General features: G+C 43.0%; 1 protein-coding gene across 1 annotated transcript; it reads right to left on the bottom strand.

Annotated features, from left to right (window-relative positions):
- Positions 1-9,660: 9,660 nt before the first annotated feature.
- On the bottom strand, positions 9,661-15,850 carry ALKAL2 (ALK and LTK ligand 2). The gene is made up of 5 exons (XM_065632686.1): positions 15,795-15,850; positions 14,858-15,189; positions 12,287-12,340; positions 12,095-12,175; positions 9,661-9,725 (listed from the first exon to the last, which is right to left on the bottom strand). The coding sequence occupies exons 1-5, from the start codon at positions 15,848-15,850 to the stop codon at positions 9,661-9,663; spliced, it is 588 nt and encodes a 195-aa protein (XP_065488758.1).
- Positions 15,851-17,756: the final 1,906 nt, after the last annotated feature.

Raw genomic sequence — 17,756 nt, 5'->3', positions numbered from 1 at the left:
CCCAGCACACTGGTACAAGTACACGTAATGCAGCATTTACTTTGAGGACAAAACAGGTCAGCTTAGAAGTCTAGATGTGAGATATACATTGTGTATCTCGTAGTAATATACTCAAATCCATGCAATGGATTGCCTGTCAAAAGTGTTCTCTGAGACTATAGTTCAACATGAAGACAGGCCATCTGTAATAATAGTATGAAGTTAACAGAAGGCCAGGAAGTAGAAGGTTCTGCTTTTGGACAAAAATTGAATGCTTTGTAAAAATCCACGCCTGTTTGTTTGAACATCACCTTTCATTTCTGCCTTGGAAATGTCATTGTACTGAGATCAGTAATGTCACGGATACCATGACAATTTTCGTATTTTGTATACCACCATTGGTATGGACTAGTATTACTACATTCTCTGTAAAACTGGATCTGAACAACTTGTTTTCTTATTTATTTAGCCTTGATTTTGCCTCTGTTTGCCTTCCAGACTAGTTGAGTAGCCTCTGTATATGTTACCCACTCTCCCTTCTGGGAGAGGGATGCGTTTTGGTAGAGGACCCTGTTATTCCTGGGGAGGGAGGAATCCTGGTGTCATTGTGTGTGTGCTGCAGCCTTGCACAATGGGCACTCTTGCTGTAGTACAGCTGTGTTTGTGTTAATGAGGTTTCTGTTTTGTGCTAAAATTTCAATTGGATATAAAACTTAAGAACCTGCTTACAAAAAGGCAAGTGGTAGATGGAACACTTAAATAGAGAAATTAGGATCTTAGCGCATTATTGCAGTACCAATAGTTTTGACTTTTAAAGAACAAAGTCAGAATTTGCAAGTTAATAGCAGTTTCACTTCAGAGACAAAGAGTAATATGTATAATACTTCAGGTCAGATCAAGCACTGACTCTGGCAAAAAAAAAATAAATTTCTTTTATGAATGCTTTAACAAACTAAATGAAGGGAAATGATGGGCAGTTAGGGACAAACCATCTTAAATGTGGTTTTATGGACTAACCTCAGAAGTGGAAGTATTTAGGTGTAATCTAATGTTATTCTCTGCCAGAGTGACCATTTAAAATATTCCAGTGAAAGTAAAATAACTCAGGAGATTGAGAACACCATTGTTTGTGCTTTCCCATTCATGGCTGTGTAGGAGTTGAACACATGATTTCCTACGTATTAAAGTTAAGAGCCTTCACTAGGCTTAGGACTCTTCCTGTAAAGTGATACTAAGTCAAAACTATTTGTGTTAAAATCAGTTCAGATTTTAAAAGTTTCAGCCTTGAGGTATATTTTCAGCAAGTAATCTATTGGCTAAATAATTCACCAGCTCTACTAGAAAGAAAAAGCCAATTAGTTGATTTCATCCTTAGTGAGTTCCTTTTGAAGGAGGGGAAGGAGAGCACCACGGTATTTTAAAGGAAATTGTAGAATACAAGGATATGGAACAGGAATTGCCTTCAGGAAGGACAGTTGCGCAGTACCGTTGTTTGGGTTCCAAGAGAAACAGTTAACATAGGATTAATATGCAAATTGTGTATCATACAGATAACTGAGCTCTTACAGGTTTAACATACCACTCATGAAAAATATGAAGTTGAATGAAAAAATACAAAACGGACTCCTTCTTCCTCTTCTCCCCCACCATGGCTTGTTTTAGTTTAGGTAGTAAACTTATACCTAAGATTAAATTTAAAAAAATCTGCTCTAGTACAGTTGCATCTTCTGTCAAAGCATGCTGATTTCTGTTAAGTCTAGTGAAAACTTCCATGGGATTAATTTATTTGTATTCATTTTTAAGCCATTAAATAAATTACTATTTTACAAGGTAATTTTCTAGAAAGTTTGTATTTACCCAGATTTCAGGTGCCATACTATAAAAAGAAAGATTTATACTAATTTAAACTCCCATGCTAAGTAATATGCTGTGACCTGATTTTGGTCAGTGGAACCACAGAGAAGCAGAGTTCAGCCACGTCTTTGCTGCACATGAGCAGCCAAGTGAATCCTGCAGCAGTAGATTCCATTAATTACCAGGTTTTTAGTGTGCATGTATTACTTCTATTGAGAAATAAAACTTTAACATTTAGTGATCACTGAAAGCAATAACAAAATACATATTTCTCCCTTTCTAAATACAGCCATGTTCTAGGATGAGGTTTTGTACTTCTGCCATTTTTTTTTTCTTTTTTGTTTGTAAAGAGCTAGATGCTGAAGGCTCTTAAGTGTGAATTTCAAGAATCCCAGCTCCTAGCTTTTATATTTCTCAGGGCAAGGAGGAGTATTGTTTTGTTTGGTTTTGTTTTGACATTTTGTGTTTGAATTGAAGATACATTGAAAGCCAAATGCCAGTATTAAGAGAACAGTACCTGGGGTTCATCTACAGATCACACATAATAACTTTCTTTCTGTTTGAGCCATTTCATTATGACCACTGGATTTAAATCTGATTTAAGGAAGAAAGGCAAATGTGTATCAAGGCTTCCTCAGTAAGTGCTCGCCAACTCGAAAGTTCTGTGGTACTAAAATGATTTATTGGACACTTACTGATCATATAATCTTGCTGTATCATTATCAGACTGCAGATTTTTTTGGGGAAAAACAAACAACACCAGACGTCATAAAGATTCAAATTTAAAATGCTATAGAGACTTGGAGGGGCCTTGTGGTCTGGGCGTTTTGTGGGACTGGAACACAGAGATCTGTCCATCCTCACAAATCCACAGAGAATATCCAAATTACTGGACTTCTCTGAGGTGGGCGGACCTTTCTTTCTTACTCTACCAAACTTACTGGAAAGAGTTTTAAGTGTGGATAAATAATAGTAGCTACCAAAAGATAGCTTGTTTATCAAATTCTGGATTCAGTGCAAGGAAAGCAAACCGAGGACAACTTAATACCAAACACTTTATTACTTACGCTTGTTATTTACAGTATTTACATATTGCACGTTCGCTGGAATGTTTGATACATTTATTATATAAAGTAAATTAATGGCAGCTTGTGTTTGTGTACAAAATCCATGCTCCACTGTCCAAAAAAATGTGTATACTTGGAATTACGTTCCTGTTTGTCATGCAATTTGTACTCCTAGGGTACAATGTGACCCCAATGCAAGTCTGTTTTAACCAAACTTTTAAAAAATTGCATAAGCGTGAAGGATATCAAGTGACCACAACTACTGTGGAGCAGATCTTTAGTAGTTCTAGATATACAAACAAACATTCCTTAAAATTGTAGAATTAAGCAATAGAACAACAATTTTCTTGGTGAAATATTTGTGTTTACATATTTTTGGCAGCATTACACATCAGTTGTGTGTTTTTAAATATGGAGCATTAAGTACTACTGGCAGTTATGCTACTGTAAAGAATGTCAATCTGCAAACTGTTGACGACATACAAAATGCATGTTAAAAGAATTATGGGAAGTAGTCTGTCAATCTGCAAAAATAAATCTCTTGTTCACAATGGAATATGTTATAAAGGTAATAAGTTATATTTCCCTGTTGGTTTCCAAGGCACTTCTCTTGGTTCTTGGTGTTTCTTTTCATGGTGATAACATCTGGTGGATTAAAAGAAAGAAGAAAATTGTGTTTTGTCATTTTATATTTGCATACGTGTGTTTAACAATGTATTTATCATATTGAAAAGAGTAAATAAAACTCGAGAATTCAGTGGCATCTTTGGAAAAATCCAGTTGTACATTTCTGATATAGCTCAGTTTAGTTTGTATCAGCCTGAGTGCTAAATTAGTGTTTTGTTTGTTCATCAAGGCTGAAATTTTGGAAATTGTCCCTTTTTGTGGTGGTTCAATTTAGGTTGACAGATTTGGAAAATACAGTTCTATTCAAAATGTGCTCAGAGGTATGTTTAGCCTGTTCTACAAGTGCAGCTGTGAAATCAAAATGTGAATAAACCTCAAGGACAGTATTAACAGATTGCAAATTTCTGTCTTCATGTCTTGGTGTGAGGAAGCTGTTGATATGATGTTCCACTAATATAAATCTGTCAAGGTAAGGTTTGAAGGATCTAGGAAGAAGTTGGCATTTCATTGGGTCCGTTAGTGAAGAAACTTGGACTCATAAACAAGAAACAACTAGAAGTAACTTTCTGAAATTTGGTGATTTCTGTAGTCCCTGGGACCTGGCAACACTGAGGCAACACAAACTGAGTAGGAGTTGCAATGGTTCAATTTGCTGCCCGTTCTATTAACTCTTCCTAGAATCGGTACTTGGAATGAAAACAAAGCCATTTCTGTGACAATGGTATCAAAATCACTGATACAAAATTATAGGTTTCCACGTTGCTTATATGCAAAGCTAGAAATCTGTCCTCTCTCCAGTAACTTCTGAGTTGGCTGCAACCACGTTTTCTAGACAGGTGACCACTGAATGCTGCAAGTCTGCCTTGTTTCATGTGTTTCTAAGACAACCTGTTAATTCCCTTGTTTTGAAGTAAAAAATGCACTATGTCTTACTAGTCACCAGGAGCTGCATGGGTGAAAGACGTCGCTCTCAACATGAACACATTGAGCTGAAGCTTGTGTGTCTTGTGGACACCAAAAGTCCATGTGGGAGATAAAAACCAGTGGGTTCTCTGATACTAGAGTCCTGCTGATGTCATTTTTCACAGACAAATTAAATTCTCTTGATATATTGAGTTTCTACATTTTCTACTCAAGTACTCTATTTGTAATAGAATCATTTTAATGCAAAATCAAAAGCTGGAGAGGGACTTTTGACAAGGCTATGTAGCGATACAAGGACTAATGGCTTTAAACTGAAAAAGGGTAGATTTAGATTAGATAGAAGGAAGAAATTCTTCCCCATGAGGGTGGTGAGGCACTGGAACAGGCTGCCCAGAGAGGTGGTAGATGCCCCATCCCTGGAAGTGTTCAAGGCCAGGCTGGATGGGGCTTTGAGCAACCTGGTCTAGTGGAAGGTGTCCCTGCCCATGGCAGGGGGATTGGTACTAGATGAGCTTTAATGTCCCTTCCAACCCAAACCATTCTATGAAAGTCACACTTGACATAATCCATTGGAAATCAAGCTAATGGTGCATAAAGAAATATTAGTGGTGTTTAAACATCTAGTTTTGCAGTTTTTTACAACCATTAGGAAATGTAATAATGTTACAGAAAAGCTTTATGTCATCTACGTTTTTTTCTAGCTTTGCAGATAGGACAAATAGTTTGGTTTTTTTAATATCCTTCCTTAGAGGGGAAACTGGTATGCATTTTCCTTGTCTTGCCTTTTCATCTAGCTTATTTTCTGTATGTGTGCCTCTTCTGTACCCTGCTTAGGCTGTGATGTTTGAAAACTAACGTGCTTTTGGTCTGATCAGTCTGTGGTACAACTGACAATTTAATAAATACTTTTTTCATTACTAATACTAATGGGAATATGCAGCTCACTAAGGGTGACAAACTGGAATTGGATAAGATGCCCATTTGTCATCTCATCTATACTTGGTTTTGTATGCATATCGGATCAAAAGCTGCGGGTCTTAGATTCCCAGTGCTCAGCTGAATTGCAGTTTTCAAAATCCCTAGTGTTTTCAGAAGCCCTTGTAAAGGCCCTAGATTTTTAGCACTGATCCGTCTGTTGTCCTTAGTCCTTGAACTACTGCTTATGGTACAAGGAGGTTTTTAAGCATAACCGTCTGAGATCATTGCTGGTCTCTAGCAAACGCTTGAAGAACAGGCAATGGAAAAGGGAGGGCACTGACAGTGGCACCTGTTCAAACAAAACCAGTAAAAGCTGTATGACTGCAGCCAAACTGATTGTGACAAATGCTGTCAAAGAGGACAGATTTTCTTTTCCAGATTCATCACCATCTGCCACAGGAAATCCACAAAGTCTGAATTGGGAACTTCACGAATCTTGTTCCTGACATGTCTTACCTGCTGCAGATACAGACAACGTAACAGTTGTTGGATGTATGTGCATGGGGTGTGGAGAAAAGCAAGTTTGGAGTATGTATGTGAACTATTGGGAAACTGGGAGGAAAACAAGGCTGAAGGACAAAAAAAAAAGAGCATCAAGGACAGGACTCTGGCATCGCCATGTTAAACATGAGAAGGAGAAGGCGTTGCAGAATGGAGCTAGTCAGAGATGGTGCTGCTGGTGACCAGGAAAAGCAGCCTGGGCTGCTGATTGGAAAAAAAAGACAGGACTACTGAGTGATGTGGTAAGGAAATGCAGATACGCTGCTCTGCCTTCACCCCTGCCATCTCAACCAGTAACAAGGCTGTTAGTGGGGCCCTGCAGTGCTTATTTTCTTGGGCAGGCAAAATGTGAACATACACTCTAGAAAAGAGAGAAGATGGAGCCCAGTTATATATGTGTAGGATAAATGTGAAAAGCCGAAGGCTCCATTAGGTGCAGTGTATCACCCACACACCCCTTGGGTGTGTAAGAGATGCCTAGTTCCTGTTTTCACGTCTTATTTTCTTGTTCGATCTTAGCACTGAGTTTCAATGTCTTTTGTGCTTCAAAACTATGATAGTCCAAAATGCCTTTTAAGTACAAACGAAAAACAAATCTAGCCTTTTTTTTTCTTACCCCCAAATTGATGTCTAAACATGGACAGATGTCCATGGATCTGAAAAAATAGAACAAACCCACTAATTTGCCAAAGTATCAAAAAGCAAAAATTCATCTATAGCTCAGCCTACTCATAAGCCTCCAATGAAACAAAAATCAGCTACCAAGTAAAACAGGAAATCTAATTTGGGGGGCAGGGGGGGAGGGGAAAGTATGTGTCGATAATTAAGAATGTCTTCTTTTACTAGTTTATAATACAGGAGTTTAAAAATATTTTTAATGTATTTTTCATTACAGTTAAGATAAACAGTCAAATCCTACTTGTGAATTTAGACCTTTGTGGAGTAGCATCATGGAAGAAATTTTTGTTATCTAATATTCAGGATTTAATCGAGCTTTAGAGCTGATACTAACTAATAGCCTTATGGCAGAAACCAGAAGTGTCTACCCATTGCCTAAATAAACTCTTCGTACACTGGAGAGCCATGTTAAGTAAGAAATGGCTTTGAATTCTTGTCTTGCTATGTATAAGTGGTACGATGTTCAAAACTTTACAACTTCTTGCAAACACCTTGAACTAATGATAGCTATACCCTTTGTGGAGAAAAAGGCTGACTTGATAAGTGGAAAACCACAAAAAACCCATTTCCTACAGCTCAGTCTGTGAAATGATGAAAGCAAATAAAGGCTGCATTGTACTCTTCTGTGAGAGAGAGAGGATGTCTTAGCCACACAAATTGAACTGATGCCGTGGAAAAGCTTTGAGGAGAAAGGATGCTTAATTGTATGGAGACACTTGTGGATCTCAGGACGTGTGTGGCAGAGAACAGCCTTGCTTCCTACTGACAGAAGTTGCTCAAAAGTGCTGATACTAGTGGTGATTTGTGTCTGTGTAGAATGACAGAAGGGGAGGCTTGTTACTTTGAAACATGCCTCCTAGTTGAGCAAAGGAGTTATTTGGTAGAATGAGATGGACTTGGAATCCCATCTTGAGAGGTGAACCACTTTAGTTACTGTTCCTTCATACCGTGAGTTTGTGTTTCCATGAGAGGATGTAATGATACAGATTTAAACTCTCTAAGGAAAGGGAGAAAAAGAATTCTCTGATGTATCTGCTTATTAGTATTGGTAATAACATTATTCAGTTATCTTTTTCGGGTGAATATCGTTATATAATAACTAATTTGTTTCTGGATTTTACAGTTGACAGGTTGAATCCCTGGCATTTATTCTAGTTAGATCAAAGGATTTACCTATTTACTAACTTTTATTTGTCCTAATGCTATATGCAGTTGTTTCAACAATTCCGTCACTGAACACACAATGTATGCATAAGATTCTGCTCCATGGCTGCATGTTTCAAATTAAGACAACAAGTATTGTTACAGTTACTGGACATTCTGCATTGAAGCTGGACTAGTTTAGGTTTATTTTATGCAGTCAGGCAGAAAATACTTAAAGAAATGTAGAGAAATTAGAGCATAAAGTCAGGATGTTGAATTATATCTAATGATTTAGTATCTTACCTCTGCCCTTGGCATTAGAAAAGTCTTTTCTAATGTCTAGCTAGAATCCTTGCAAAGTTAAACACATTATCTCTTGTTTATTCACACTAGATAGAAAGAATAGCTTGTAGCCACTTTTTATGAAATTGAATATCTCCATCATGTTTTCCTGCAGTTGTCTTTTCTTTAGATTAAATAACCCAAATTGTTTTTAGCTATTCTTGTAAATGAAGTTTTCTAGGTCTTTGGTCATCCATGTTGCTCTACTTTAGATTCTTAAAGTGCCCATATGTTTTTGTCCTTAATTAAATACAGTATTCCAGCAACAGTGATTATTTCAGGTGTTTCATAAACAATGTTTATGTTTATAAATTCCAGTATGTTGTGGGTTTTTTTTTTCAAGTGTGACATGGTTGACATGCGGTGATCCACTACAACCCCTACATTTTCTACAGAACTGTCTAGTTATTCACAATTTGCCATGCATTTCTGCAGTTTACTCCTGCATGACTTCATAATTCTGCTCTTTCCTTGAAATTTTATCCCATCTTTAGACAATTCAGCTAATTTCTCAAGATTATTTTCAATTTCAAAATTTTATGCTATCATGGTTCCTTTTCCTACACTGCTGTCATCCATAAATATACTGTCTTCTCTCACCCAAGTTATTAATTAAAATATTGAACAATACCATACCCAAAATGAAGCTATGTGACTCTGCTCAATATATTTTTCCAGTTTGACAGTGAAGCACTAATAACTTATTTGTATTTTTTTTTCCAGCCATTTTTACATTCATCTTGATCACATTTCCCTAGTTTGCATGTGAGAATGCCATGTAAAACAATATCAATGCTTTAAAAAGTAAACTAAGACGCTTAACATTTATTGCTTTGTCTCACTGACTCCACATGATGTGCATTTTGTCACAGAGTTAAAATATCTTGGTTTGACACCATTTGTTTCGTTGTTTTTTGTTTTTATTTTGGTGCATAGTGAAATTCCCAAAGTATTTGTGGGAATTAGAAGTACATCTAGGTAAAAAGGGAGCAAATAAACCCACAGACATGAGAGGTGAACACAATGAATATCCCAAGAAATCTGAACAGCTTAAAGTTAGTTTATCAGTGCTACTAATAATACATTTTAATGGAATTACTATAAAAGCACCTGCAACCTATCTGCATCTATAAAGCTTTCATGTGTATAGCTATGTATACATTAACGCATACCAAAATGTCCACCATAGATGTACAGCTGCACACAGAAAAGGGCGGCTGCTGCCAATACCGCCAGTTGTGCACTGAGTCAACTCTTGAAAAATAAGCTACAGCTGTTGTGTTTTGTTCTGTAACAACAAATTCACTCTCTGCGTACTGAATGCTGCTATGAAGAATTCATACCTGATGCACGTAGACTTTCATAAAATGACTTCCAGTAGGGGGTACCCCTTATTTATCGCCAATATTTGTCAGATTAAGCCAGTTACTTCACATACTCTGCAAGGGGAAATACCTTACCCAGAGGACATTTTTTATGACACTCCCATGAATTTTCATGTGTGAAATGCAAAATCCGCTGCTTTGCTGTGCAGTAGAGTGTCATTACTGCTACGAAAAGCTTACCTTTATCCTTCCATGCACATCGGGCTTACTGCCAATCGAGTAAGGAGCCTGGCACATCTTTTATAGTCTGTCATGAAAAAAGAGCATAAATAGATTACTAAAGCAACCAACTTTGCTTTTAAAAATAAAAAGTGGTAATGGTGTGCAAATTATTGTAATAAATTCAGTGAACACCATAGTTTGCAACAGTATAGTGATGAGCGACCTATACTTGGAAATGGAGCGTGTAAAAATTCTGTAACTGAGAGTGTTGTCTAATGGCACATATAACTCTACACAACCAATTTCTGCATACATACTATCTATAAACAAACAGCATGAATGTGCTTGGAGGCTCTCCAAGTGTATGTAAGTATGGAAATTTATACATCTGTGTCTGTGCTTAAAACATCTGAACATGTGGCTGTAGTATTTCCATTCTAGAGGAAGAATAAGCAGAGCTCATCTGTCTTTGAAATCCAGCGCTCAGTGAACAGGTCTATGAATTTAAGTAACGCAACTCTGCAATAAATTTTCTTCCTGAAAAAACTGTTCAATTAGACAAATAACATCTCCTAGGCATAGGAATGTTACATCCAGCCCAAGCAGGTCATCACATCATACAAACACATTCATAACTGTATCTTAAAAGTAGTAAAATTGTTTTTTTCCACAGTAGTTCTATTGTTAGTAGTTCTTATTTTAGGTACCCTCTGCATTTTGATGCATTCATAATAAAGGGCAGAACTAACGCAAAACTAAATTAATCCAGAGATTTTTTTTTCTTTAACATGGCAAACTGAAAGCAAATTTTGTGGAAGTTGGTTATGGACAGACATCAGAGTAGATTACTTTTTAGGTGTCAATGTTGCTATGCTGTACAAAGTGCCAGAAGGTATTCCAACAAAATGCTTCTGTACTGGCTACCACTGTGTTACAGCATCATAGATGCTTCTTTGTTGTTTGGCCTTTGAATTTCAATATTGAATGAGCAATATTACCTGAAATCAGGATATTATCAAAAAGTAACATCGTACTGTGCATAAAGAATTAAAGCAGGTGGTTTGCCTCATTTTCCTAGAAGAAAGTTACTTTAAGGAGACGCTAGTCAGTCCAGTCCGGTGACTGATGTTAATTTTCGTTAGGCATTATTTCATTAATGTGTAACTACATCTAACATTTTCTAGAGATGCAATGTTAACAATCCCTAACTCACAGCATAGATATGCTCTAAGTGCCATTCATACAAATTATCCTCCATTATCCATACATTACCTTGAGGGGTATGTCACCCGTCAGGAGGAAAAGGCTAATTCAGACCAACAATTTTTAGCTTTACAGCTTGGAGTACTCAATTAGCACTGAGTCAAATTACGTTTGTGAGGTGATCCTTATGAAAAAGGTAACATGACCATTTGTTTGTTCAAAACAGACTAGTTACGAACAACCTCAATCTCCATCCATGTAAACGGAACATGATCTGTTTAACCATTATCTATAAATCCTTATCTTTCTAAGGTATTCCTAATCTGAAGCCTTACAAATAGGAAAAAAGCCTACAATTCTTACCAAATATGCTGTTAAAATATATTGCGCTGATATATTTATTAATACTTGAGACTGGGAATCTGTAACTCCTGTTTCTATTTACAGCTCTGTTACTGACCCAGCTGGTTGACCTCAGACAAGTAAAATACAGTGTGCTTCCACTCTGAAAAGGCTGCACTAAAATAGCATCTGCTTGCTCAATGGGTCCACCTCAGTATGAATCTGGAGTCACATCTACTGCCTTATAAATGTCCATGTTTGATTTTCTTTTTTTTTAATTCACTGTGCTGCCAACACTGATGAGATACCATAAGATGCACTTTCTTATTTGTGTCCATCAGTACATTTTTTTTTTCTTTACAAAGCCTTAGGAAGCTATACTTTCATAATGCACCAAAGACAAGGGTTGCAAAGATTCATTGTCAACATCACTGGTAGATTGGTAGCTGAACAGTCAAAATATAAATGTCCATAAAATATGTTCTACATAAATAATCAATGAAAAGGAAATAGCCCCACCTGGATTTCTGATCCTATCTTGAATTCGCAGCACTAGAAATTAAATAGAAGTTTGCGAGAGGAGTCACGTGTTCCTATGAAAAGCAAACACTTTGGTTTGGCACCAAAGAGGCATCTACAGGAGGACCTAAGGAATCAGGGTTTACAGCCACTCTGTGCAGTGTATTTGCAATGAAAAGTTCTGTTTTCATTTCCCTCACTGCAATGCTGATCCTGCTCTAGCAATGCTGTAAAGCATACTAAGTGTAAATGTACTTAGTACATTTTAGAGCATTCAAAATTCATTGCACAGAATGTATTCTAACATCGTATCACTACTAGTACCCCATTGAGCTATTAAATTTTGGAGTTTGCTGTTGTTTTACGAAAGTCTCTGGTTTTGTCACTTACATGCTGGGATAGTGCAGTCCCTTGTATTGTGATAAAGCCGATGAAAGTGTTTACTACATTTTGGGCTAAAGTAGAGTGGACCTGAAATAGAAAGAAAAAATAAGTTAGGAATCAGCACAGCTCACAGGAAGAGCTATGCAGTTTATGGTATGTATGTGAAATGAGGGATACCAATGCAAATTTGAAACATACCTGTTAAATGCTTTAAGAACTTGTCTTTCATCCTCAGATCTCTGGGAACTATTTCTGTTGGTTAGAAAAAAAAAAAAAAGAATAGTCACTCTGCTGCACTGGAACTATGCTTGCCAAGCACAGCATCGGGAAAGGGAATTAACTCTGTCCAGCAAACATCACTACATCTTGACAGATGCATAGAGGTCAGAAGTCCTTTGCATACAGCAGGCCAAATTGCAAGCATTTGTTTTACATAAGAAGCCACTGTAAAATGCACTGTGAGACACACTGTGATGATGAAACAAGTAATGTCTGTTAGGTGTACAGTCATTAGCAATGATGATGATTGGCTGAGAGTCAGATTTCAGCTCTCTATGAATTATATTAAGTTTACCTAGATTTAAATTCTTCAAGAAATTTTAGTTCATGCTTGCTCAGAAATGGCATGTTCCGCTAACGCTAAGACCCAAAGATATATTCAGGTTTGGTTTTGTGTCTTCTAATTCTCTTATGCAAATGTATCCACTCTTTTGTCACGGGTATTTCATGTATTTTTGTACAAGCACCATCCTACTGTAATCATGAAACTGGATTGATCTACTTACAGGAATCTTTTTTTCTCCCCCTCTAGCAGTAAATAAAATTCACAGGAAATGATCCCAAGCAAATTGCTCTCTTCTGGCTCCCCGTGTTTGTGGTTTACCGCCTTGCGTTCTGTGTCAGCAGATGGCAAAATGAAACTGGTTTACTGAAATCCATTTTAGCCCTAACCCTTGCTTGTGTCTTCCTGATTTACAGCTATCTCTGATTGCTTTCCGTCACAAACTCTATGCTGATAGCTTAGTGCTGATTGTGTATGATATACTACATGGTGCTTTATTTATTTGGCCATAAATGCCTGAGCAGCCTTTTTCATTCCCCTGGCACCTCTTATCCAATATAAAGCAGAGAGCATTTCCATCCAGATCTGATTCACTTGTGAGGTTAGACACTTCTCGAAAGTCATTCTTCATTTACTTCTAACTTTAGTCAGTGTAAGTAAAATTGACTTTATCATATTTGACCTAATTATGTCATGAAGAGCATTAAAAACACACATGCTTCACTCAGAAATTTCCCGTGGGACAGGCTCACTGGGAAAGTGATGCCAAAACTGAAATGAAAGACTCTGAGCAGTAGTTCCTTTTCAGAGTTGCTGGGAATAACTCCATTATAATAAGAGAATGAAAAAGTCCTGCTTAGGAGTCAATGACACCACTACCAACTAATCTGCTCTGAAGTAGGTTATTATTTTACATAGATAACTGTTCAGCACAAACCAGATGTTTCACACAAATACGCCGATGTAGGGTGGCCAAAAACTATGTTCGTGTTCCACACTGAGATTTATAGTTATGCAGATCAGGGTTCCCTGCTTAGTCTGGCCTCCTTAACTTTTCAACATTTATAAAACAAAATGTTCTCAGTGTGCTGATCTTAAGTGGAACAAAATTATCTTCCTTTGTATATTCATTAATCATCCAGATGGAGAAGTAACATTTTCATGACAACCACCAACAAACGCAAATCATGAGGACATCTGAATATGAATGAGAATTAAGAAAAGGTACAATGAAGCTTTATGAGATCAATAAAGGCAAAATAAATAGCATACTCGCAACATGAAAGCAAGTTTGCAAAAAGGTGAGTAGGCATCTGCTGGAAAATATTCAGAAAGTTCCTTTCAGTAGGAGGGGTAAGAAGAGCAGCAGTAATGCTGTAGGGGTTTGGGAGTGACGGTGAATAGTAAATTAGACATGGCAGCAGGAGAAGCCAAATCCACTTTCAACCGGACACACAGAAGCGCATCATGAAACTGAGCAGTAACTGTGCATCAGTGTGCGCCTTGGTACAACTGCTTCCGGGCTGCTCTGTGCCGCCCTGCGTGTCCTACAAACCAGCCGGGGCTTCCACTGGAGGCTGGGGAAGAGCCAGTCAAAGAAGCAGGACTGCAGGGGTGTCCCAACGTAGTCACAGCGCGTACAGTGACACAGGAGTACTCTGTTTCACGTCCCTGCTATTTCAAAAGTGCTACCTCTGGAGTACGAAAGGGACCAAGAAGCAGGGCAAAAAGCTTAATGAAGCTGAGCTGTGGGAAAAACTTCTATGTGTGAGATCTGTAAGGACATACTGTAGTCCTGCAGGAGAATTCTTGCTACGGTCATTTCCAAGAAACACTTAAACCAAGCACTTTTCAGAAAGTGGTAAACTTCCAGAAAAAAAAAGAGAGCATTTTCATCCCTTATTTCTTTGATCTCAGCCCATTTCAGTCTTTTCCCTTAATAATAGGTTTTGTTCAAAGCCAACACACAGGAAGCTGGACTTTCAGTCAAGTACATTATCCACTCAGTAAGAGGCTCTGAGATGTGAATGGAGTTTTTCTACTCCAAATTTGCCGTGTCAGTTTCTGATACCAAAGGGAATCTGTAGGTATTTTGAGCGGTGAATTCTTGATATAAAATTAGTAACCTGATGTGATGTCTGATTCACCAAGGCACCCTATAGAAAAAAACCCCACAAAGATCTCCTAAGTCATGCACTGTGACTTACCAACTCTCTGCTCATCCTGGTATCCTCCGTAGTCGGTCACTTCCCTTCGATCCAAGTTATAGTCGTGCTTGGAGAAGTACTGCACCCCACTGTCCTTCTCCAGGTGGTACCTTTTCAGTTCCTGAATGATCTCCATGATGAGATTTAAGAGACTTTGCCTGTCCTTCAAATCTGCGGAGTCAGTTTTCTCTTTGCAATATCCTGCTGAGAGCATTAAGAGCACCAGCCCCAGCAGCCCAGGAGACCTCAGTCCACTCATTGCAGTCTGACCCGAGGGGTGCACAAGCAGGTGAGAAAGACGGATCCACTGCTGTGGGAGGCCTCCTATTTCACTGGAACAGAAACACGGGGGTGGGTCGGAGGTGGGGAGGCTCACGGGGGTGAAATCGGAAACATTACAGGAGGAAAGCGCCGAGACCGCTTCGCAGGTTGCACCACGCGGGAGCCCCGCCCGCTCCGGCAGCCCCGCGGCGAGACCCGGCATGCGGGGAGGTTCGGGGGCCGCCGGGGGAGCGCCCCGCTCCGCCGCACCGCCCCGCGGGGTGAGCCGCCCCAGCGCCCGCCCGCCTGTGCCCATGGGGGCCCCGCGGGCGGGCGGGGCGAGGCGCGGGTGCCGCGGCGGGACCCCCTCGCCCTGCGCCTGGTGGAGCAGACCCCCGAGCGCGACGGGCCAGCGCCGCGTACCGCCCCGCGTCGCTCCGTCCGCGGAGCGGAGGGGCGCAGGCGAGGGGAACAACTTTGCCCCAAGTTTTTTGCCGGAGAGCCAGGGCAGCTGCCACGCCGCCCCCCAGCCCCCTTCGCTGCGCGGCTCCGCGCCGGGACGGGCGGTGCGCGGCTGGGGGCAGCCGTCCGGGGTCAGGGACCGGGAACGCCAGCGTTCCCTGTCTGTCCTTTTTCCCTCCCAGCACGGGGAAGGGACGCGGACGGCCACGGGCACCTCCACAGGGAGCAGCAGGGAGCGGCAGGCAGCCGCGGCGGGGAGCGCTGCCTCATCTACGGGTCCGCTCGCCTTCGGACGGCTAAATGTCCCCTCCGCTGGCTGCCGGGGGCGGCCGGCCCGCGCACACGCCTGCCCCCCGTTCCGTCTGGCAGCTCTCCGCTGCCAAGTTTGGCGGCCGTCCGGCGGCGCCCGCCTTCCCCCCCCGCGGGCTGTCACCGGCGTGTCCCCGCAATGCCGCCGGCCCCGCCGCACGCAGCGCTTCGGCTCAGCGGGGCGGGAGGGGTGGGGGCGTGGGGAGCGAGACGGGGAGGAAGGAGGATTGAGGGCCCTTCGCGGCTGCTTTACCTGTGTCTCCGTCCCAGAAGCAGAGGTGTCTTCCCTCCGGGAGCCGCTCCCTCGGCTCTCCCCGGACGGCAGCAGCCCACGAGCGGCGGGGAGTCCAAGTTTTCCGCGGCTGGCCCGCCCGCCCCCCTCCCGTCCCTGCGCTGCCGCCGTATCCACAGACTACTCCATCGCCGCCAGCCCCAGCGCAGCCGCTTATATAGGCTATAGGATGGACATGAGACGGCAGATAGTATCGACTTGGAAGTGGGTGGAAAACAATAAAAGTCCACTTGGCAACCTCGGGAGCGTCGCTGCTTGCACAAGCCCCCCCCTTCCCGCCCGCCTTTCCCTCCCGCCCCGGTCCCCCCCGTCCCTCCCCCTGGCTCGGCTCTCCCGGGCAGGGCTCAGTCACTGCTTCGCCTCTCTCCGACGTAAGGAGACGGTCCCAAGTGTGTGTGTGTGTGGAGTGGGAGGGGGCGGCGGCGGGAAGATGGGGACGGGGGGGCGCGCCTCGCCCAAGCCTTTAATTAGAAACGCGCTGAGGAGCTTCTGAAATATTGATGGCCTTGGCGCAGCTCCCCGTCAGGCGGGTCCCCGGCCCCGCGGCCGCAGCCGCCCCGCTCCCCGCCGTCCCCCGCGGGGTCCGCGTGGCGGGGGCGGGCGGGGAAGCCGCCTGTTTACCGGGAACTCCGGGCCTGGCTGCGGCGGGGAAGGGGAGGTGTTGGGGCGGGGGCGAGCCGCCGGGGAAGAGGAAGGCTATTTTCTGCTCCCGCCGACCGGGAAGCCCGCGGAGAGGTAGCTGGAGCGGGGTCTGGGTGGAAGAGGCGGGCGTGTCGCCTCTCTCGCCGATTCTTGGCAAGGGCAGTCCCGAGTGGCCAGGCGGCTTCCTGGGCTCCCGGCGGAGCGCTGCCTGGAAGCGCTCCCGGCGGGGCCGGATGGGGTGAGGAGGAGGAGGACGCAGTGCCACCCGCTCCCTCAGAAGAGGTGACAGCCCGAGCGAAGGGGAGGTGCGGTCGTGGGGGAGGAGGGGGCGGTGTTGGAGGGCGAGGGGGGCGACAGCGTCCTGCAAGCGTTGTGCTTCCCTGTAAAAGCGAGTCCGCTCCTGCGAGAGCCGCCCCCCCCGCCCCACACACACCTCCCCAGAATAAACGAACTCAGCCCGAATCCGCCGCTGCGCTCCCCGCGGAGCCCCTCGGACGTGAAACACGATCCGGCTGAACTTTTCTGTTTACTTTGATTGCGTGGATAAACCTCTCCCTTGGCAGCTGCAACGGGCAAATGCGGAGCCGGGCCGCGTGGCGGGCTCACTTCCCGAGCCCCGACAGGCGGCGTGCCGGGCGCCGGACGCGCTCGGGCTCCGCCCGCCCCGGGGGCAGCGGCTGCGGACCCTGGGCGCGGCCGGTACCGGGGGCAGGGCCGCCCCCCCCGCGCTCCGCGGCGGACAGGTAGGGCCGGCAGCGGCAACAGCGACCCCCAGCGGGCGCCGCCCGGCCCGAGCCCGGCGCTGCCGCCGCCCGCCGCAAGGCGGCGCTGAGGGGCGCGGCCCACCCGCGCGCGGGGGACCGCCGGGCGGCCGTTAACGGTCGTTCCTCGCCGCCCCGCGGAGGAGCCGCCGCTGCCGCCGGGTGGGGAGCC

This window comes from Caloenas nicobarica, chromosome 3 (genome assembly GCF_036013445.1).
Source record: "Caloenas nicobarica isolate bCalNic1 chromosome 3, bCalNic1.hap1, whole genome shotgun sequence".
Lineage (NCBI taxonomy): Eukaryota > Metazoa > Chordata > Aves > Columbiformes > Columbidae > Caloenas > Caloenas nicobarica.
Note: the sequence above shows the minus strand (reverse complement) of the source record. Positions and strands in the feature narration are given on the sequence as shown.